Consider the following 22,228-nt stretch of genomic DNA (forward strand, 5'->3'; position numbering starts at 1 on the left):
TTTTTTTTTTTTTGAGACGGAGTCTCGCTGTGTCACCCAGGCTGGAGTACAGTGGCCGGATCTCGGCTCACTGCAAGCTCTGCCTCCCAGGTTCACGCCATTCTCCTGCCTCAGCCTCCCGAGTAGCTGGGACTACAGGCGCCCGCCACCTCGCCCAGCTAGTTTTTTTGCATTTTTTAGTAGAGACGGGGTTTCACTGTGTTAGCCAGGATGGTCTCGACCTCCTGACCTCGTGATCTGCCCGTCTCGGCCTCCCAAAGTGCTGGGATTACAGGCTTGAGCCACCGCGCCCAGCCGCTTCAAACTCTTTAAAAAATACATAATGAGTTTTCCAAAGACTCAAGTCTATATTCAAAGATGAGTAAAAAAAATCCATTACTTCCCTAGGGTCACTTTCTTCCTTTACTCCTGCTTAAATGCAAAAGCTGATAGTTTCTGATTTGTAGAAAAATCTAAAGGTTTCTGCTTTTTAGGCAAATTCAGATTCTCTTTTGTTTTTTCTTCCGGGTTTTCTGTTTCATCGCTTTCATCGACCACACGGTTTCGCTTCTTTGCTCCAGCTCCATCACTTGCCGTTTCTCCTTTGGCTTTGTTAGCCCATGCCTTTGTAAAATAGCAGGGGTGAAAATAAAATATTTTTAGGAAATAACAAATAAGAAGTAAATGATTTATTTACTTTTCCAGGTAATATTTTTATATATAAAGCAGAATAAGTAGCACTTGAATTAAGTGTTCTCATTGTTAACAAATCTTTTATTACTTAAATGCAGAGCACATTAAACATTTGTACTACTTTTATATCTCAATCTAAGCTTTGCTTATATTAATCAAATAGTTGCAAAATACTATAATTACAGTACTATTTAAAAATGAAACTTTTTATTCTAAGATAATTGCAGTTTCACATGCAGTTGTATGAAATAATACAGAAAAATCCTGTGTAGCCTTGACCCAGTTTTCCCTAGTGGTAACATTTTGCAAAACTATAGCCCAACAATCACAACTATAGGGAACTGACATTGAAACAATCCCATTTTACTTCTACTCATTTGGGTGTATGTATTTAATTTTATTGTAGGTTTGTTTGTTTACCACCACAGTCAAAATACAGAACCGCTTCCCCAAGCCCCAACTCCGACTCCAACCTCTGGCAACCACTACTCTATTCTCCATCCCGATCACGTTATCATTTCAGGAATGTTATATAAACGAGTATATATTCTTTGGGGTTTGGTTTTTATTCACTTAGCAAGAGCCAGATAAGGTCCACTAATTTCATCTGTCGCTTAAATCTCTTTTAATCTATAAGAGTTCCCCGCTCCTACTTTATTTCCCTGGCCATTTCAGGGGCTCTTCAAGCTGTAGAATTTCTCACATTAACAAACTGGATTTAAGTAAATGTTTATGGTTTACCTTAAGAACATTGATTACATTTTTAAGTATTCAAAAACACAATCACAGCCTTTGCCAAGTCTCTTCCTTTTTTGCGGTGTAAGGTCTTATTTATTTAGATGCCATTTTATCAAACAAATGAGAAACATAAAATTGTAAATGAGGTTCTAAATGATGCTAAAGGTGTTTAGACCAGTTTCTGGCTTCTTCATTACACAACACCATTTTCATAAAACCCAATTTATCAAAGCAAGTATCTATGTTACTAGGTGCCTGTGCTGCGCCCTGCCATTCCTGGGGAAGTGAAACCTGAGGATTTAACTGGTAGACCACACACATTCCTTCCGCTTCTAACAGAGAGATTGCTCCTTCCTTCCTTCACATGGCAGAAGTTCATGAGAAGCAAGCCAGACACCTGTCCTAATTTCCATGTCAAAGGCTGGAACAGAACACCAGTCTTTTTCCCAAAAGGAATAGTCTCATGTAGTATCCAATGTGTAAGTAGAAAGAATTTTTTAAAATTCTGCTTGCAAGAACCCTGAAGTAGTATTCAAAAAATGTGAATTCATTTTTACTTATTAATTTTTTTCCCCCTTGAGACATGGTCTCACTCTGTCACCCATGCTGGAGTGCAGTGGCACAATCACGGCTCACTGCAGCCTTGACCTCCTGGGCTCAAGTAAGTGATGTTCCCACCTCAGCCTCCTGAGTAACTGGGACTACAGGTGTGTGCCACCATGCCAGGCTAATTTTTAAATGTTTTGTAGAGATGGGGTATCACTATGTTGTCTAGGCTGGTCTCAAACTCCTGGGCTCAACAGATCCTCCTGCCTTGGCCTCCCAAAGTGCTAGGATTACAGGCTTGAGCCAATGAACTCAGCTTGACATTTTTGATTTTTAACAAATGTATCTTTTCTTGGAGTATTCTCCTAACTTAAAACATACAGGAACTTACAGAAATTAAAACAGTAAACTGTCAAAAAATTAGTCATCCAGGCTGGGCAACACAGTGAGAGCTTGTCTCTATAGAAAAAAAAAAAAAAGATAATTGCTTGAGCCCAGGAGGTCAAGGTGGTAGTGAGCCGTGATCACACCATGACACTCCTGCCTGGATGAAAAAACAAGGCCTGCCTCAAACAAAAACAAAACAAAAACCCCATCACCATTACATAATAATTACTACCTATCCATATTACGACATATACGACAAACTCTTTCAAAAAAAGTTTGGTGGATGTATTCAGTTTCCAAAAACAGAAAAAGGTTTTTCCTTTTTTTTTTTTTTTAAGTTATCATGATTATTATCATTGTTTTTGTTGTTACTATTATTATTAGAGATTATTTTTATTATTAATACAGATGAGGTCTCATTATGTTGCCCAGGCCGGTCACAAACTCCTGAGCTCAAGTGATTCTCCCACCTTGGCCTCCCAATGTGCTAGGATTACAGGCGTAAGACACCACACCCGGCTAAAAGGCATTTCTATAATAATTTTTTAAATCTGGGAATTCACTAAGATCTCAATCTTGGCACAATTATCCTTACCTTTCTTTCTTCAGTTGACAATACTCTAAACCGAATCATTCCTTCTTTTATTATATCTGCTTCATCTGAAAAGTCAGGATTGTCAGACAAAATATTACTTCTATTTTCTTCTAGCCACATCTGGAACCCAGTCTTTGGCCTAAAATCACAATTATGTGAAAATATTTTATACTTAATACAGAGTTTAAAGTGCCTTATGATTTTAAGTTAGTAATCAACCATAAATCTTTGACATCTATTATGTAAAATAAGGAAGACACAGTTACACTTGTTAATATTCATATTACGTTTTTGTTTTTTTTTTTTTTTTTTGAGACGGAGTCTCACTCTGTCACCCAGGCTGGAGTGCAATGGTGCGATCTCAGCTCACTGCAACCTCTGCCTCCTGGGTTCAAGTGATTCTCCTGCCTCAGCCTCCCAAGTAGCTGGGATTACAGGCATGCGCCACCACATCCGGCAAATTTTTTGTATGGGGTTTCACCATGTTGGTCAGGCTGGTCTCAAACTCCTGACCTCAAGCGATCTGCCCACCTTGGCTTCCCAAAGTGCTGGGATTACAGGCATAAGCCACCGTGACTGGCCTCATATTACTTTAAACTGCCTAGAGACTGCAGGATCAATGAACTGGAAAATCCTTTGTAAGGTAAATTCAAAAGGATCACTCACATTTGTATTTTCCAAGTGTAGCAACCATGAACTCTGTACTTTCAACTTTTTAATGAATGTCGACAGGCTCAAGGCCTCCAACCTCACTTAGCCCTTGTGGCCTGGTAAAATTCTTCCACGTGTCCTTGGTACGCTCTTTTTCTATTTCCCCAAACCAGCTATTTGAATTCCTCACTACTTTTCTCAAGTCCCTTTCCCATCGCCTCACCCTTGCTCTCAGAGCTGACCTGCATCAGCATTAGGTGAAGCATGGACACAGCACATTTGTACATTTCATTAGATTCCACTCATGACACAAATTGTCTAAGTTACACAAGTGAAGGTTTAATGCAAATATTTAACATTAGTGATCACTATCTACTAGGCACTATTCTATAAGCTTTATGTATAATACCTCATTTAAATGACAATAACACTATGAGATAGATACAATTATTATCTCCATTCCATAAGTGAGAAAAGGGAGGCTCAGAGAGGTGAAATAACTTATCCCAGGTTACACAAACAGTAAAACTCAGACCTGGGATTCAACAACCAGGCAATTTGACTCCAGAGTCTATGGTTTTGTTTTTTTTACATAGACAGAGTCTCGCTCTTTCCCCCAGGCTGGAGTGCAGTGGCTCCATTTCAGCTCACTGCAACCTCCATGTCTGGGTTCATGTGATTCTCCTGCCTCAGCCTCCCGAACAGCTGGGACTTACAGGCACGCACCACCACACCCAGCTAATTTTTGTAATTTTAGTAGAAACAGGGTTTCACCATATTGGCCAGGCAGGTCTCGAACTCCTGACCTCGTGATCCACCTGCCTCAGCCTCCCAAAGTGCTAGGATTATAGGTGTGAGCCGCTGTGCCCAGCCCAGAGTCTCTTATGTTTAACCCACCAGTCATACGCCCCTCACTAGGATGAACCTAAATGAATCCTAAATAACAATCCTAAACTTTTTAAAATTTTATTTATTTATTTTTTTGAGACAGAGTCCCGCTCTCTCGCCCAGGGTGGAGTGCAGTGGCGTAATCTCAGCTCACTGCAAGCTCCGCCTCCCGGGTTCACGCCATTCTCCTGCCTCAGCCTCCTGAGTAGCTGGGACTACAGGCTCCTGCCACCACTCCCGGCTAATTTTTTGTATTTTTAGGAGAGATGGGGTTTCACCGTGTTAGCCAGGATGGTCTCGATCTCCTGACCTCGTGATCCGCCCATCTCAGCCTCCCAAAGTGCTGGGATTACAGGCTTGAGCCACCGTGCCCGGCCTAAACTTTTTAAGGTTAAAAAAATTTTATTAAAAAATTACTAGTATGACCATAACCACTTGCCCTAATTTCTGAAAATATGCAAATTTTAAGTAATCTTAATGTAAACCGATTTCCAGAAAAATAACAGAATCAAAACAAGTAAAAATCAAGGTATAACAAAGGTTCTTGAATTTCCAAAAATTAATGAAGACCCATTTTAATGAAACTTGGAGCAATGTCACAAATCTACCTAACAGCCTGCAATCTTCTGCTTCTAAATAGCTACTTTTAAAAACAGAACCAAACTTTTGAATATTACTTTCTTTTTTTGTTTTTTAAAGAGATGTGAGCCTCACTATGTTGCCCAGGCTGGCCGCAAACTTCTGGGCTTAAGCAACCCTTCTGCCTCAACCTTCTAAGTAGCTGGGACTAAAAGAGTGTACAGCCACCTGGCTAAAATTGGACATTTCTGATTTAGTGTATCAATATCTGTGAAAAATATTAGTTTTAATAGTCATAATTCCTTAAAATTTCAAAAAGTAAGTTTTATGTATAACCAACTGATAGTATGAAAAATTAAATTATCAGTCTTCTTCGTTGTTGTTTCAAGAGACAGGGTCTTGCTTTGTCGCCCAGGCTGGAGTGCAGTGGTATAATCAGTTCACTGCCACCTCAAATTCCTGGGCTCAAGCAATCCTCCCACCTCAGACTTCCAGGTAGCTGGGACTACAGGCATGTGCCACCATACCTGGCTGATTTTAAAACTTTTGGTAGAGACGGGGTCTCCCTACATTGCCCAGGCTGGTTTAAATCTCCTGGGCTGAAGCTATCTGACCACGTTGGCCTTCCAAAGTGTTAGGCTTGGCCAGGTGTGGTGGCTTACACCTGTAATCCCAGCACTTTGGGAAGCTGAGGTGGGCAGATCGCTTGAGGCCAAGAGTTTGAGACCAGCCTGGTCAATGTGGCAAAACTCCATTTCTACCAAAAAATAACAAAATTAGCAGGCATGGTGGCACACACCTGTAATCCCAGCTACTCAGGAGGCTGAGGCATGATAATCGCTTGAACCCAGGAGGTGGAGGTTGCAGAGAGCTGAGATTGCACCAGTGCGCTCCAGACCTGGTGACAGAGCAAGACTGTCTCAAAAAAAGCATTAGGCAGGCGGGGCATGGTGGCTCACACCTGTAATTCCTGTGCTTTGGAAGGCCAAGGCGGGTGGATCCCCTGAGGTCAGGAGTTCAAGACCAGCCTGACCAACATGGAGAAACCCCGTCTCTACTAAAAATACAAAATTAGAAGGGCGTAGAGGCGCATGCCTGTAATCCCAGCTACTCAGGAGGCTGAGGCAAGAGAATCACTTGAACCCAGAGGCAGAGGGTGTGGTGAGCCGAGATTGTGACACTGCACTGCAGTCTGGGCAACAAGAGCGGAAAAAAAAAAAGAAAAAAAAAAAAAAGTTAGGCTGAAAAAAAAGCATGAGCCACTATGCCCGGCCTATCAATCTTCTTAAATAAAATTTTCATTGTTTAAGACCTAAATCAAATTCAGAACAAAACAGGAAATGTGAAAACCACAGCCACTCCCTCAAATTAAACTGGTTCACATGAAGTTATTAGGAAAATAAGATATACTTTATTTTATTATTATTTTTCTTCCTGGACTGCTCAGCATGAGAAAAATAAGATATATTATGGCAAAAATGAAATTGTGACTATTCTTTTGTTTTTTCTGAGAAGGAGTCTCACTCTGTCACGTAGACTGGAGTGCAGTGGCGCAATCTTGGCTCACTGCAGCCTCCGTCTCCTGGGTTCAAGCAATTCTCCTGCCTCAGCCTCCTGAGTGCCCAGCCACTATAAAGAAGTTCTTTATGTAGTAATAGAAAATAAGCTGCAAAAGCTATTGTTAAGTGAAGAAAGTAAGGTACAGAATAACGTGTGAAACAAAAAATAGACAAATAGGTATTTGCACATAAACAGAAAAATTTTGGAAAGTTCCACAAGAAACTTGTTGCAGTGATTGTTTTTGGAGACAGAAACTAGTTGGATGAAACTACTTATTAACACACTTCTTTCTGTATCTTTTGTTGTTTCTTCCCATTAAACTATTTAAAAACAAACAAAAAATTAATTATAAAACATGTCCTAATAAAATATATCTACAATTTAAAAATATACAATTTACTAAAGCATATTTTAATAAATATTGTAAATAGACATTAATATCTGTGGCTTCCTTAAAGCCACAAGTGTCCAGAATGCCCACTAGCAATGCCAATGTATTGTTTGTATTAAGGAATAACAGCACTGCATAATTTTGTATTGCTGCTACTGTATACTTTTTATACTTGGTCACTGCATGCTAAATTTCTCTATGTACTGACCTTTGGTTTTCAGTGTTTTGAGGACATATAGCTGGGGTTTCAGACAATACATTTTTAGGATTTTCTTCTTTCACTTCCTCAGTTTTATTAGTTTGAGAATTTCTTTTCTGGAAATAGGATGCTGCAGATGCCTATAAAAACAAACGTGAACACTGCAATAACATCTAGTATAATTTTATATGTTTATAAGCAAGTTCTGAAAAACGTGAAGAAACATCTATAATTATTGAGAATTCTTATACTAACACGTGAAATCTTGAGTTCTTAGTTGTAAATAAATAGGCAAACACATGCAAAACCAAAAAAGTATACTTCAGATTCCATGTTTTCTTTTTTTCTTTTTTTTTTTTTTTGAGACGGAGTCTCACTCTGTCGCCCAGGCTGGAGTGCAGTGGCGTGATCTCGGCTCACTGCAACCTCCGCCCTGAGTTCAAGCGGTTCTCCTGCCCTCAGCCTCCCGAGTAGCTGGAATTACATGCGCCTGCCACCCGCCCGGCTAATTTTTTGTATTTGTAGTACAGACGGAGTTTCACCATCTTGGCCAGGCTGGTCTTGAACTCCTGACCTCGTGTGATCCACCCGCCTCGACCTCCCAAAGTGCTGGGATTACAGGTGTGAGCCACTACGCCTGGCCTAAATTCCATGTTTTCTAAGTGAATACAATTTTATGAAATAGAAAAGATAAACAATAGATCTATTTTACTGATGACAAATCCAGGATCAAATACTTATGAGAGTGGAAAAATCAGGATTCAGAACAAGGAAAAATTAGGGCCATGTACAGTATCAATCACTATTAAATAATAGTAAATAATAGTAAATTAATATTTACTATGAATAACAGTAAATAAGAATATACATCAGATCTGGGTGATTTTAATAAAAATACAGATACATGTCTGAGCTTCTGGGGTCTGAGTATATACATTTTTAAAAAGTGATTCTATAAAAACAAGGAGGGGGGCAGGACAGGTTGGGTGTGGTGGCTCATGCCTGCAATCCCAGCACTTTGGGAGGCTGAGGTAGGTGGATCACTTGAGGCCAGGAGTTCGAGACCAGTCTGGCCATCATGCTGAAACCCCATCTCTACTACAAATACCAATATTAGCTGGGCGTGGTGGCAGGCCCCTGTAATCCCAGCTACTCAGGAGGCTGGGGCATGAGAATTGCTTGAACCCAGGAGACAGAGGCTGTAGTGAGCTGAAATCCTGACACTGCACTCCAGCCAGCCTGGGTGACAGAGTGAGCCTCTGTCTCAAAAAAGACGGGGGGAGCAGGACAGTGCTCATGGAAGTCAGAATCTGCTACAAAGTGTGTAACAACTCATGAGGCAGAAGAGGGAGTGATTCTGAAGCAAAAACACAACTGTTTTGGGGTTTGTTTTTTTCAGATGGGGTATCTCTTATAGTTTCCCAGACCGGACTCAAACTCCTGGGCTCAAGTGATCCTCCCACCCCAGCCTCCTGAGTAGCTGGGACTACAGGTGTGTGCCACCATGCCCAGGTGCAAAAACAGAATTGAACCCACTTCCCTAACAAGACAATTGTAAACAATCATAACCTCCTATCCTATATCTGAAACAGTGAACAAAACTGAAGACAAACAGATCCCATGCTGCTTACTGCAGATGAGGGTAGCTGAAACAGTACCTGCTTAGGCTTTGGCTTTGGAATCAGAGGCTTTATAATGGGAGACTTTTCATTATTTGTAGTTTGATTAAGTGCAGTGGATTTCTTGGATGATTTGCCCATATTGTCTAAAATATTAGTTGAACGTGCTGAATTCATTGACATGGCTGGTTCTTTGGAACTGGCTGATACCTAAAGAGCAAACTAGTGTTAGCACTTTATGTTTAAAGAAGAAAAATATCCCAAGAGACTTATTTTTTTCTTGAAATTTCGGTTAAGTTTGTATTGCCATCTCATCTTTAGAACTAAATACATTTGGTACAATCCAAATTAAGAATGATACATATATTCCCAAATACCACATCCCCAAGAAAGACAGAGGTATCTTTCAAAACCATAGGTACTTAGAAGGTAAGTAGAAAAGACAACTCTCAGCCCAAGTGCTGCTTTCTTCTGTTTCCACACAGATCAGTCTTTCATGCCTCCAAGTCTGGGGAGAGTCATCTCATCATTTGGAAATACTTCTCTGTATAGATATGTATTTAAATAATATAAAACATCACTTGGAAGACTTTACCTTAAAGGGATTTACTCGTCCTTGGCTGCTAAAGGTAACTGCACCTTTCACAAAAAAGAAACCCTTGCTTAATAATGGTAGAAAATAGATGACTTCTGACATCTATAATACTAGACAGAATATTTTAATCCCCATTAAATGAAAACAAATGTATTTTGCAACTTTTAAAAATATTAACAACAGACATCCTTTTTCCTACTTCTAAGCCAAAATAAAAGCTATTAAATGTGAACTATCCCAATGTGGCACTATGAAACATATTCAGTATGTACAGATCTTTTTCTCCTGTTACTGCAGAAGAGGCGGTGGCTCGTCTGAGCTAAAGTTAGTGATCCCTTTACTTGTGTTCTGTATCCCATGCCCTCCTGCTTTGTCAGAAAACCTGACCTATCACATTTCTTGACAGCCTACATCTTTGACTTTTCCCTATTTATTGGCCCCTAAAGTTTCCCAACTTAAAAAGAAACAAAAACCAAACCTTCTCTACCCTACATTCCTTCCAGTCCTCATTTTCTCTCGTCTCCTCCATCCAGCCAATTTTTTTTTTTTTTTTTTTTTTTTTTTTGAGACAGAGTCTCACTCTTGTTGCCCAAGCCGGAGAGCAATGGTGCGATCTTGGCTTACTGCAACGTCCATCTCTCAGGTTCAGGCGATTCTACTGTCTCAGCCTCCCGAGTAGCTGGGATTATAGGCGCCTGCTACCACACCTGGCTAATTTTTGTATTTTTAGTAAAGACAGGGTTTCACCATGTTGGCCAGGCTGGTCTTGAACTCCTGACCTCAGGTGATCTGTCTGCCTTGGCCTCCCACAGTGCTGGGATTACAAGCATGAGCCACCGTGCCCGGTCATCCAGCCAAATCTTTCCAAGAGCTGTTGACACTATTATCATTTCCTCACCACCCATACATTCCTCCATACAATATAGCACTTCCAGCCCTACTACCCTACAGAATCTCCTCTTGCTAAGGTCCTTAATGATCTCTACATGGTCAAATCTGGTGGATACCTTTCAGTCACCTTATTTGTTCTATTGATGGCATCCCACATAGCTGACTGTTCCTTTCTTCTTGATACTTTGTCCTCTCTTGACTTCTGAGATACTGCATTCCCTGACTTAGTTCCTTCCTCTCTGGACCTGTGGACTCATTGTCTTCCAATAGTTGGTTCCTCCTCTTCCTCTATCTGATGCTCAAATGTTGGAGATTCCCTAGTCCTAAGCTCATTTTTCTTCTTGCTTTACATTCTCCCCCAATGCTTGCTTCCCCATGCCCATGGTTTAAATTGCTATACTTATGCCAATGATTTTCACTTTGTATCTCTTGACCAGAATACTTTCCTGAGCTCCTGATTCAAATATCTGTCTTCATGACATTCTACTTACCTTACAGTAATTCATCATCTTCCTCTCTAAATCTGCTTTTAGTGTTTCCTGACTTAGGAAATGGCACCATCATTCACTCAAATACTCAAGCCAGTGTTAACAAACTAATCTCTAATCAAGAGCTTTCCTGGCATGGTGGCTCATGCCTGTAATCCCAGCACTTTGGGAGGCTGAGGAGGGAGGACTGCTTGAGCCCAGTTTAAAACCAGCCTGGGTAACATAGGGAGAGATCCTATCTCTACAAAAACAAAAAAACATAACAAAACAAAAACCCCAAACCAAAACAAAACTAGCCAGACATGGTGACACATGCCTACAGTTCCAGCTACTTGGGAGGCTGCGGTGGAAAGATCACTTGGGTCTGGGAGGTTGAGGCTGCAGTGAGTCATAATCATGCTACTGCACTCTAACCTGGGTGACAGAGTCAGACCCTGGGGGGAAAAAAAAGAGGAGGGAAGGAGGGAAGAAGGGACAGAGGGAGGGAGGGAGGAGCGGAAAGAGGGCGGGAGAGAGAGAGAGGGAGGGAGAGAGGGAGGGAGGGAGGGAGGAAAGGAGAGAGGGAGGGAGGGAGGAAAGAAGAAAGAGAGGGAAGGAGGGAAGAAGGAAAGAAGGAAGGGAGGAAAGGAGAGAGGGAGGGAGGGAGGGAGGAACTAACTAACTTTCCAGCTGAGCATGGCCACTTGTGCCTATAATCCCAGAACTTTGGGAGGCTAAGGCAGGAGAGTTGCTTAAGCCCAGGAGTTCCAGACCAACCTCAGCAACAAAGCGAGCCCCTCTCTCTACAAAAAGTACACACAAAAAATTAACCAAGCATGGTGATGCACAACTGTAGTCATAGCTACTCAGTAGGGTGAGGCAGGAGGATCACTTGAGCATACAAATTCAAGGCTGTAGTGAGTTAGGACTGCATCAGTGCATTCCAACTCTACTCCAGTCTGAGTGACAAAGCAAGATACTCTGTATCCCCCCATCCCCACAAAATAACAACAAAAACTTTCCACCTAGCCAATAAAAATTGTTTTATTTATCTTGTTTCTGAAAATACTTTATAGAAGTTTCCCCTTTTGTCTCTCCTGGCAGAGTGCTAGCCCCTTGCGGTTTGGTGCCTCCCTGATTCATGAATCACAGAACACTCAAATTAATCCTGTAAGATTTAAATGTGTTTAAGTTTTTCTTCTATTACAAGAAACTGAGTCATTCTTTATGCCCTGAACTCCTACACGCTCTTTATCATCTTCAGAAATAGCTCTCCAATTCTGCCCATTCTTTCTAACATCACCATCATCACCTTAGCTCAGGCCCTTATTCAGTCTCATTTGGACTGCCTCTGTAGTCTATTTATTTTTTAATTTTTATTTACTTACGCTTCTTCTTATGAAGACTTCAGATGAAGTCTCACTCTGTCACCCAGGGTGGAGTGCAGTGGCATTATCTCCGCTTACTGCAACCCCCACCTTGTGGGTTCAAGCAATTCTCCTGCCTCAGCCTCCCGAGTAGCTGGGATTACAGGCATGATATATATATATATGTATTTTTTGTATTTTTAATAGAGATACGGTTTCACCATTTTGGTCAGGCTGGTCTTGAACTCCTGACCTCAAGTGCTCCACCTGCCTTGGCCTCCCAAAGTGCTGAGATTACAGGCGTGAGCCCCCATACCTGGCCTATTTACTTATTTTTTGATACAGGGTCTTGCTCTGTCACCCAGGCTGGAGTGCAGTGGTGCAACCATAGCCTACTGCACCCTCGAACTCCTGGGCTCAAGATATCCTCCTGCACCAGCCTCCCAAATACCTGGGACTACTGGTGTGCAAATACCATGCCTGGCTAATATTTTTATTTTTTACTTTTTGTAGAGATAGGGTTTCGCTGTTCCCTGGGCTGGTCTCAAACGTCTGGCCTCAAGTGATCATTCCACCTTGGCCTCCCAAAATGCTGAGTTTACAGACGTGAGCCATCATGCCTGTGTATATCTATTCTTCTTCAGCACAGTGTGCCATGCTATATCTCTGCTTAAAACCAACAGTCTCTCAGTGACCTTAGAATAAAGAGCAAAATCCTGACCGGGTGTGGTGGCTCACACCTGTAGGTCCAACACTTTGGGATGTGTAGGTGAGCAAATTGCTTGAGTTTGAGACCAGCCTGGACAACAGAGTGACACCCCATCTCTATTAAAAAAAAAAAAAAAAAGACCAAAATCCTCAATATGGCCTATACAGATCTGCATGACGTGGCTCCTGCCCATCACTCCAAAACCCTTCAGCACCACTTTCTCTTTGCTCTCTGAGCTTTTCACACCATCCTTTTGCAGTCTTCACTTCACACATATTCTTCCTTAAGTCCAATGCTCCTCTTTGGCTCCTGTTCCCATACACCTTTGCCTCGCTGACTATTATTCATCCTTCAGGTCTCTGCTGTAAATACTCCATGAGGTCTGCCTTGGAGTCCCTACCATTCTCCACCACTGACTAGATGACAGCTATGTGTCTGCCTTGGAGTCCCTACCCATTCTCCACCACTGACTAGATGACAGCTCTTTTCATATTCTACATGTTTTTTAAGTTAATTTTTTAAATGAAAGTAACATATGTCTACAGTTTAAAAAGTCAAATGGTACTACAAGGTTTATGCTCCCCACCGACAAAAGGCCAGCAGGGCCCTACTCCAACCTTCTCTATCCCCCAGGCCCACTCCCTGAACGCAACTATTTTCAACTCCTTTTTTTTCCTTTTCTTTTCTTTATTTCTTTTTTTTTTTTTTTTGAGATAGAGTCTTACTCCATATCTCAGCTCACTGCAGCCTCTGCCTCCCGAGTTCAAGCGATTCTCCTGCTTCAGCCTCCCGAGTAGCTGGGATTACAGGCATTCACCACCATACCCAGCTAATTTTTGTATTTTTAGTAGAGATGGGGTTTCACCATGCTGGCCAGGCTAGTCTAGAACTCCTGACCTCGTTATCCGCCCGCCTTGGCCTCCCAAAGTGCTAGGATTACAGGCGTGAGCCACTGCACCTGGCCTTCAATTCCTTTTAACTATTTCTCCAGTATCCTGCATGTTTCCTCAGTGATACCCAGATCTGTCTTCCCAGCTGGGCTAAAATAGCATTAAAACAGAGATCAACCATGCATGTCTGTTTGACTTCTGTATCCACCATTAAGTAAAATGCCTGACACACAATAGGCAGTTTATAAACATTTGTTAAATGACCATAGCTTCACAAACAACATCTGAGATTAAAAAAACAAAAACATAAACACACACACACAAAAATGTCCTTAAGGGGTAAGGTGTATTTGCGCAGATGTGCCACTTTACAGACAACTTTCAAAATTTCCTTGATATATAAATATTTCTCACCTGACTTAGCTGAAATATCGGAGGAATTTGTACTTTTGGAAAATAAGTTCTGTCCTACAGATTAAAATAAAGCAATATAATGTAAATAGGGAAAATAAAGTCATCCTCAATATACAACAACCAGACAGCAAAGAGATCTGAAAAAAAGTATGGGTATTCAATTTCCCTCAGTTAAGTAAAATGGGAAAAGCCACATCCATGATAGTTCTCATCATTTATGGGCTTGAAAATGTATCTCACCAGGCTTATGTATTTCTGGTTTTTCTTCATCATCAGCTTCTCCACTGTCCTCGGCATCTTCTTCAACTTGATTTCTGAACCTTGGTTGGCTCCACTCTGTAGCAGTATTGCTGTAACTAAGAGAAAATCAGATTATTCAATAAAGAGCTATGTAAAGACCAACTTAACAGTCAAGACGGTAAAGGAAAATTCAAACAACTAAATTATTTCATACCCAGCATTCAGCTTTTTTCTGAAATCTTCTTCTTCTCCCTCTTCCACCTGGGTTGCTGTCAATTCAGCTGCCTTCTCTACAGCCAGTTCACTAAGTTTTTGAGCTAGTGTTAATTTCCGAGAGCGAGAAGCATATTTAATGGCTAAATTCACAGCATTTTGAGTCATTAGATCAGCAAGTTCCACACAACGGAATTCCCGCTCCAGTTTACAAGAAAGCTAATCCAAAAAGGGGGGGGGGGGAGAAAAAGATCAAATCACATCAAGTAAAACCTTTTAAAGATACTGACACTACTAGTAAAACTGAGAAAATAGTTTTCTAGCTACTGTAACTCCCTGATTCTAAGATGCACATTTTTACAAGTTTTAACATCTCTGAAATTGGAATTACAATTAATTACAATTAATGGTGGGTCAGTTTGGCAGCATTTTTGTGTCTCCATGGCTTAAATGAATAAATGGTGCATTATGCAATAAATAGTGGCTTAGATTTGATGAAATATTACATACCACTTTAAGCTACTAATTGCAAGAAAATTAAGAAATTCATTTAAAAAATTCAAGGGGGAGGCTGGGCATGGTGGCTCACGCCTGTAATACCAGTGCTTTGGGAGTCCCAGGTAGGTGGATCACGAGGTCAGGAGTTCGAGATCAGCCTGGCCAACATGACGAAACCCCGTCTCTACTAAAAACACAAAAATTAGCCAGGCGTGGTAGCATGCACCTGTAATCCCAGCTATTCAGGAGGCTGAGGCAGGAGAATCGCTTGAACCCAGGAGGTGGAGGTTGCAGTGAGCCGAGATTGCACCACTACACTCCAGCCTGGGTGACAAAGCGAGACTCTGTCTCAAACAAACAAACAAACAAACAAACAAACAAACAAAACCCAAAAAAAGCCAAGGGGGCCAGGCGTGGTGGCTCACACCTGTAATCCCAGCACTTTGGAAGGCCAAAGCAGAGGGATCGCTAGAGGCCAGGAGTTTGAGACTAGCCTGGGCAACATGGTGAGACCCTGTAACTACAAAAAATAAATTAGCTAGGCGTGGTGGCATGCACCTGTAGTCTCAGCTACTCAGGAGCCTGAGACAGGAGGTTCACTTGAGCCCAGGAGGTTGAGGCTGCAGTGAGTCAACAATCTTGCCACTGTACTCTAGCCTGGGTGACAGTGAGACTCTGTCTCTAAAAAATACAAAAAAGAAAACCAACAAACTGAGAAAAACTGGTACTTTGAAGATTACTAAGGGTCTCCTAATTCATAGCATATTAGAACTGTTTTCTTACTTATATATTTCATGTCTGATCCATCAGCACAGAAGCTTTAGATATTCACCTGGATGTCCTTTTCAAGATTTTTAGTATCATTTATCTATAATCAGTACTTCTTAATCAGGATGGTACACTGCCTCAGGGGGCATTTAGAAATAAAAAGGAGGCTGGGCATGGTGGCTCAAGCCTATAATCCCAGCACTCTGGGAGGCTGAGGCGGGTGAATCACAAGGTCAGGAGATCGAGACCATCCTGGCTAACATGGTGAAACCCATCTCCAGTAAAAATACAAAAGATTAGCCGGGCGTGGTGGTGGGCGCCTGTGGTCCCAGCTACTCAGGAGGCTGAGGCAGGAGAATGGCGTGAACCCGGGAGGCAGAGCTTACAGTGAACTGAGATCGTGCCACTGCACTCCAGCCTGGGCGACAGAGCGAGACTCCATCTCAAAAAAAAAGAAAAGAAAAAGGAATAGTTTAGTTTCCACAGTGACTATGCTGAACTAAAGGCATTTGCCCGGGGGCCAGGAATGCTAAAGAAGAACTCACCAATCCCCTCAAACTCCTGGGCTCAAGATATCCTCCTGCCCTGGTATCTTTGATATGAGTCTCCTGGTATTTTTGATATGAGAAATACTGCCACAAGGAAAAGCTTCTCTAAGGCTAAATAGCAAATACATGAAACATGTTTCCTTACATGTGTTGTACAAAGTAAAAAGGCTGCTAGTTCCTGGACCACAAGTAACACTTTATCAAAGGAATAAAACTTATTCTACAATAAAGTTTTCTTAATACCAAAATGAGTTTTCTTAATACCAAACTTAAGGCCATGTTGCATAAAGGTGACAGTAGTGAGTACTACCTTTTGGAGACAAGAGTGGGAATTTGCTCTGTGGTCTCATATACCACTTTTCTCTAAGAACCTTTTTTCTTCAACTTTAAAGTTAAAAGTCTGGACCATTCACTCTGTCAACAAATATTAAGGTCTACTATGTGTTAAGCCACCACATCAGTGCCTGGCATACAGCAGTGAGCAGGTCTCTGTCCTCAGGGGCGTAAAGTCTGGTGTAAAACATATAGAGAAGAAATAATACTATACTCCTCTCCATAAACCAACCACGAGTGGGGACACAAGCACAGGAACTTTAAGACACCCTGCTCCAGAGATAAATGTACTTAAATATTCTAGACCTCAAACCTGGCCACTGGTCACAAATAAATTTTCATCACACACAGCTGCCTAATTCAAAGAGGATGACAAAAGGCAGGCATATCTAAAAGCCTGATCAAAGTTCTTAAGATTGCCCAGCCCTGGATATTAAAAAAAAGTATACACTCAAACTTTGTAAAACAGTAACAGAAACTAGAGCAGTAGTTCTCAGTTACTTTGAGGGCCTGTTAAAACACAGACTGATGGGCAAAAGCAAAAGGGCAGTAGCCCCAGAGATGTTTATTCCTGCACATGATCTTAGCTACAAGGTAATGTTGTATACATTCTAGGCTGGGCACAGTGGCTCACGCCTGTGATCCCAGCACTTTCAGAGGCCGAGGCAGGTGAATTACCTGAGGTCAGGAGTTCAAGACCAGCCTGACCAACATGGTGAAACACTGTTTCTACTAAAAATATAAAAATTAGCCACGTGTGGTGGCACACGTCTGTAGTCCCAGCTACTCAGGAGGTTGAGGCAGGAGAATCACTTGAACCCGGGAGATGGAGGTTGCAGTGAGCCAAGACTGCACCACTGAACTCTAGCTTGAGAAACAAGAGTGAAACTCCGTCTAAAAAAAAAAAAATTTAGGCCGGGCGCGGTGGCTCAAGCCTGTAATCCCAGCACTTTGGGAGGCCGAGACGGGTGGATCACAAGGTCAGGAGATCAAGACCATCCTGGCTAACACTGTGAAACCCCATCTCTACTAAAAAATACAAAAAAAACTAGCCGGGCGAGGTGGCTGGCGCCTGTAGTCCCAGCTACTCGGGAGGCTGAGGCAGGAGAATGGCGTGAACCCGGGAGGTGGAGCTTGCAGTGAGCTGAGATCTGGCCACTGCACTCCAGCCCGGGCGACAGAGTGAGACTCCGTCTCAAAAAAAAAAAAAAATTTAACTGCAAGACCAACTAGAAAATAGAACTTTATGGGGGAAAACGCCACCAGATAAAACTTAAGAATGGCCGGGCACGGTGGCTCACGCCTGCAATCCCAGCACTTTGGGAGGCTGAGGCAGGCGGATCACGAGGTCAGGAGTTCGAGACTAGTCTGGCCAACATAGTGCAACCCCGTTTCTACTAAAAATGCCAAAAAAAAAAAAAAAAAAAAAAAAAAATAGCTGGGCGTGGTCGTGGGCGCCTGTAATCCTAGCTACTCGGGAGGCCGAGGCAAGAGAATTGTGTGAATCCAGGAGGCAGAGGTTGCAGTGAGCGGAGATCACACCACTGCACTCCAGCCTGGGTGACAGAACGAGACTCCGTCACAACAACAACAACAACAAACTTAAGAATCTTAGGTTGTGGGACTTAGTCCTAATGCACAGACCTTTAAGAAATTCAACCTATAGAAAAGCATTTAACTTTAACATCTTCAGTATATTTATTTTACTCACCGCAAGCATTTTCATTAAAAGTTCCTGTTGCTCTTTTGTTGCTTGCTTTTTAGTGCTCTCTTCGTATTCATAACCATTTTTAGCTAAATAATCAAGGTGGTTGTGAAATATAACTGAACGCCAAAATTGCTCCTAGAAAAGTGAACAAAATTGCTTAATGCCAACTATCACCTTAATATGAGGCAAGTGTTAAATATTTCTCTTAAGACACCAGTTTTTGAATAAAATATGTTCTGAAGCCCTCCTTTCTATAAGTTTATTTTACAATTCAAATTCTAGTGTGATACTACAGCTTAACTTTTTCCCCTATCCTTAAAAAAGGCAGTTGGGGAGGAATACAGCATTTAAAACAGTTTCCTAGCTATCAAAATGAATGCTCAGAGAACTTGGTAAACAAGCTTTTTAAAAGCTAATTTGTTTCTTATTTAGAGTAACTAATTGCAGATTTCAAATGACTTTTGATGACACAGGGCTAGGACTAGGGTCAGGCAAGCCAGGTGCCTATGGCACAAAATGATGGAGGCACTTCTTCTCAGGGACATGCCCCATCCTGAGAGTAAGTCTTTCCCCAGTGGGTCTCTGATAGTCACACCCATTTACTTTGTAGACAAAGTCCCTGGAAGCAGTGATGGCAATCAGGTGGCCTGGTGATCCTAAGCAGTCCTCCTCCCTCCCTGCTACCCCTATTTATGTAATTATACAGTAATGAATATACTGGCCATCACGACAATTTTAAAGTGTATGTATCACAGGTGCTGTGTGATCAAATTCAAAGTGTCAAGGTAAGACTTCCACATACCTCCATTTGTCCTTTCTCTGTTGCAATCTGACAATAAGGAAGCTTAAAGGATAATATAGCAACAGCAGGGCGTGGAAGGGTTGGGGGAAACCGAGAACCTTTACAAGGAATGCACCTGTCAGTAAAGAAAAGTTCCACCATAAAAATTTGCTAACATGTCATAAAAACAGCAAAATTTAAAAAGTTTTCAAAAGTTAATAACTTAGAATAGTAATATTATTATTATAATAGCTGCCTTAATTATATGTAACAAATATCCCTTTTTAAAAAAGTGTTTTAGGCTTGACTAGACATAAAGACTATCCCTACAAGCATTTCAGGAATAGAAAAATTTCTTCACATCTCACTTATTTTTTTTGAGACAGTGTCTCACTGTGTTGCCCAGGCTAAAGTACAGTGGTGTGATCATGGTTCACTGAAGCCCCAACCTCCCAAGTTCAAGCGATCCTCCCACCTTAGCCTCCCAAGTAGCTAGGACTACAGACATGTGCCACCACGCCTGGCTAACTTTTGTATTTTTAGTAGAGATGGGGTTTTGCCATGTTGCCCAGGCTGGACTCGAACTCCCGGGCTGAAGTTGCGTCCTGCCTTTGCCTCCCAAAGTGCTGAGATTACAGGCGTGAGCTACCCTGCCCAGCCTCCCATTTCACTTTATTAAATGACAACCACTAAAAGTCAAATCAGCTCTCTTAGTTTTCCTTAGCAAACTATCCACTTTTAAAATATAAAAACTATATTATTAACACCTGTCATGGAATCCATGTTATCACCAAGATAAAAGCTGATGATGCTGCACATGGAATATACTCTAAGGTCAACCACATGCTTGGCCGTAAAGCAAGTCTCAAAATTTTTTAATTGAAATCATACCATGCATATATTCTGAGACCACAGTAAAATAAAAATAGAAATCAATACTGAGGATCTCTCAGAACCACACAAATTACATGGAAAGTAAACAACATACTCCAGAATGACTTTTGAATAAACAATGAGATTAGTAGAAATCAAAACATTCTTTAAAATAAATGAAAACAGACACAACATATCAAAATATATGGGATGCAGCAAAAGCAATGTTAAGAGGAAAGTTTATAGCACTAAACACCTAAATCAAGTTAGAAAGATCTCAAATAAATAATCTAACACGGCATCTAGGGAAACTAGATAAATGAGAACAAACAAACCCCAAAGCTAGCAGAAGAAAAGAAATAACTAAAATCACAGCAGAACTAAACAAAATTGAGACTCAAAAATCCATACAAAGGATCAACAAAACAAAAAAATTGGTTTTTTGAAAGGATAAACAAGATTGATAAACTCCTAGCTAGATTAACAAAGAAAAGAAGAGAGAAACTCCATATAGGCACAACCAGAAAATGGCAAAGGTGACATTACAACTGATATCCACAGAAATACAAAAGATCCTCACAGACTATTATGAATACTTCTACGTGCACAAACCAGAAAATCTAGAGGCAATGGGCTCACACCTGTAATCCAAATACTTTTGGAGGCAAAGGTGGGAGAATCACTTGAGGTCAGAAGTTTGAGACCAGCCTGGGTAACAAAATGAGACCCAATTGCTACAAAAAATTTTAAAGATTAGCCAGGCGTGATAGTGTGTATCTGTAGTTCCAGCTGCTCAGGAGACTGAGATGGGAGGATTAATTGAGCCTGGGAGGTTGCAGTGAGCCATGATCATGCCACTGCACTCCGGCGTGGGTGAGACCCTGTTTCAAGAAAAAAAAAAAAAGAGAGAGAGAGAAAGAAAGAGAAAGAGAAAGTCCTCAAAAGCAATTGTAATAAAAACAAAAATTGACAAGTAGGACCTAATTAGACTAAAGAGCTTCTGCACAGCAAAGAAAATCTAGAGGAAACAGATAAATTTCCGGAAACATAAAACTTCCCAAGACTGACTCAGAAAAAAAAGAAACTGTGAATAAGCCAATAATGAGTTTCAAAACTGAATCAGTAATAAATAAAAAACCTATCAACCAAAAAAAGCCCTGGACCAGAGAGATCACAGCTGAATTCTAGATGCACAAAGAACTGGCACCAGTCCTACTGAAAATATTCCAAAAAATCAACTCCTCTCCAAATCACTCTATAAGGCCAGCATTATCCTGATGCCAAAATCTGGCAAAGACACAACAGAAAAAGAAACTACAGGTCAATATCCTTGATGAACACAGATACAAAAATCTTCAACAAAACACTAGCAAACCAGATCCAGCAGTACTTCAGGAATTTAACACACCACAACCAGTAGGTTTTATTCCTGGGATGCAAGGTTGGTTCAACATATGCAAATCAATATACGCAATTCACTACATCAACAGAATTAAAAACAAAAAACCACATGATTATCTCAATAGATGCAGAAAAACCTTTCAATAAAATTCAACATCCTTTCATAACAAAGACCTTCAACGAACTAGGCATGAAAGGAACATAACTCAAAATAATAAGAGCCATCTATGGCAAACCCACAGACAACATCATATGAATGGGCAACAGCTGGAAGCGTTACCCTTAAGAACCGGAATAAGACAAGGATGACTGCCCTTTTCACTCATATTCAACAGAGTACTGAAAATCTTAGCCAGAACAATCAAGTAAGACAACAAAATAGGAAAAGAAGTCAAATTATCTCTCTGCTGACTATATGACTATAAATTGCTGAAGGGCTTTAAGTTAAGACTTTGGTAAAGTTTCAGGATACAAAATCAATATACAAAAATCAGTAGCATTTTTATACACCAATAATATTCGAGCTGAGAGTCAAATCAAGCATGCAATCCCATTTACAATAGTCATACACATACATAAAATACCTAGGAATATATCTAACCAAGGGGGTGAAAGATCTCTACAAGAACTACAAAACACTGTTGAAAGAAATCACGGATAACACAAACAAATGGAAACACATTCCATGCTCATGGATTAGAAGAATC

The 22,228-nt window shown here is 41.0% G+C and overlaps 1 protein-coding gene across 3 annotated transcripts in view; it reads right to left on the reverse strand.

Annotated features, from left to right (window-relative positions):
• Positions 1-227: 227 nt before the first annotated feature.
• WDHD1 (WD repeat and HMG-box DNA binding protein 1) overlaps positions 228-22,228 on the reverse strand; it is an 83,681-nt gene continuing 61,680 nt past the window's right edge. The window contains exons 17-26 of one of the 3 annotated variants that reach the window (XM_030929775.1): positions 19,269-19,383; positions 18,470-18,601; positions 14,613-14,830; positions 14,399-14,514; positions 14,159-14,212; positions 9,421-9,458; positions 8,865-9,035; positions 7,216-7,346; positions 2,939-3,077; positions 228-603 (exon numbers count right to left, since the gene is read on the reverse strand). In XM_030929775.1, the coding sequence (XP_030785635.1) occupies positions 403-603; positions 2,939-3,077; positions 7,216-7,346; positions 8,865-9,035; positions 9,421-9,458; positions 14,159-14,212; positions 14,399-14,514; positions 14,613-14,830; positions 18,470-18,601; positions 19,269-19,383 (1,315 nt within the window). In that variant the 3' untranslated portion in view covers positions 228-402. Of the gene's footprint in view, positions 604-2,938; positions 3,078-7,215; positions 7,347-8,864; positions 9,036-9,420; positions 9,465-14,158; positions 14,213-14,398; positions 14,515-14,612; positions 14,831-18,469; positions 18,602-19,268; positions 19,384-22,228 lie in introns of all 3 variants that reach the window. The other 2 variants (XM_010372042.2, XM_030929776.1) reach the window with 2 other exon arrangements.

This window comes from Rhinopithecus roxellana, chromosome 5 (assembly GCF_007565055.1).
Source record: "Rhinopithecus roxellana isolate Shanxi Qingling chromosome 5, ASM756505v1, whole genome shotgun sequence".
Lineage (NCBI taxonomy): Eukaryota > Metazoa > Chordata > Mammalia > Primates > Cercopithecidae > Rhinopithecus > Rhinopithecus roxellana.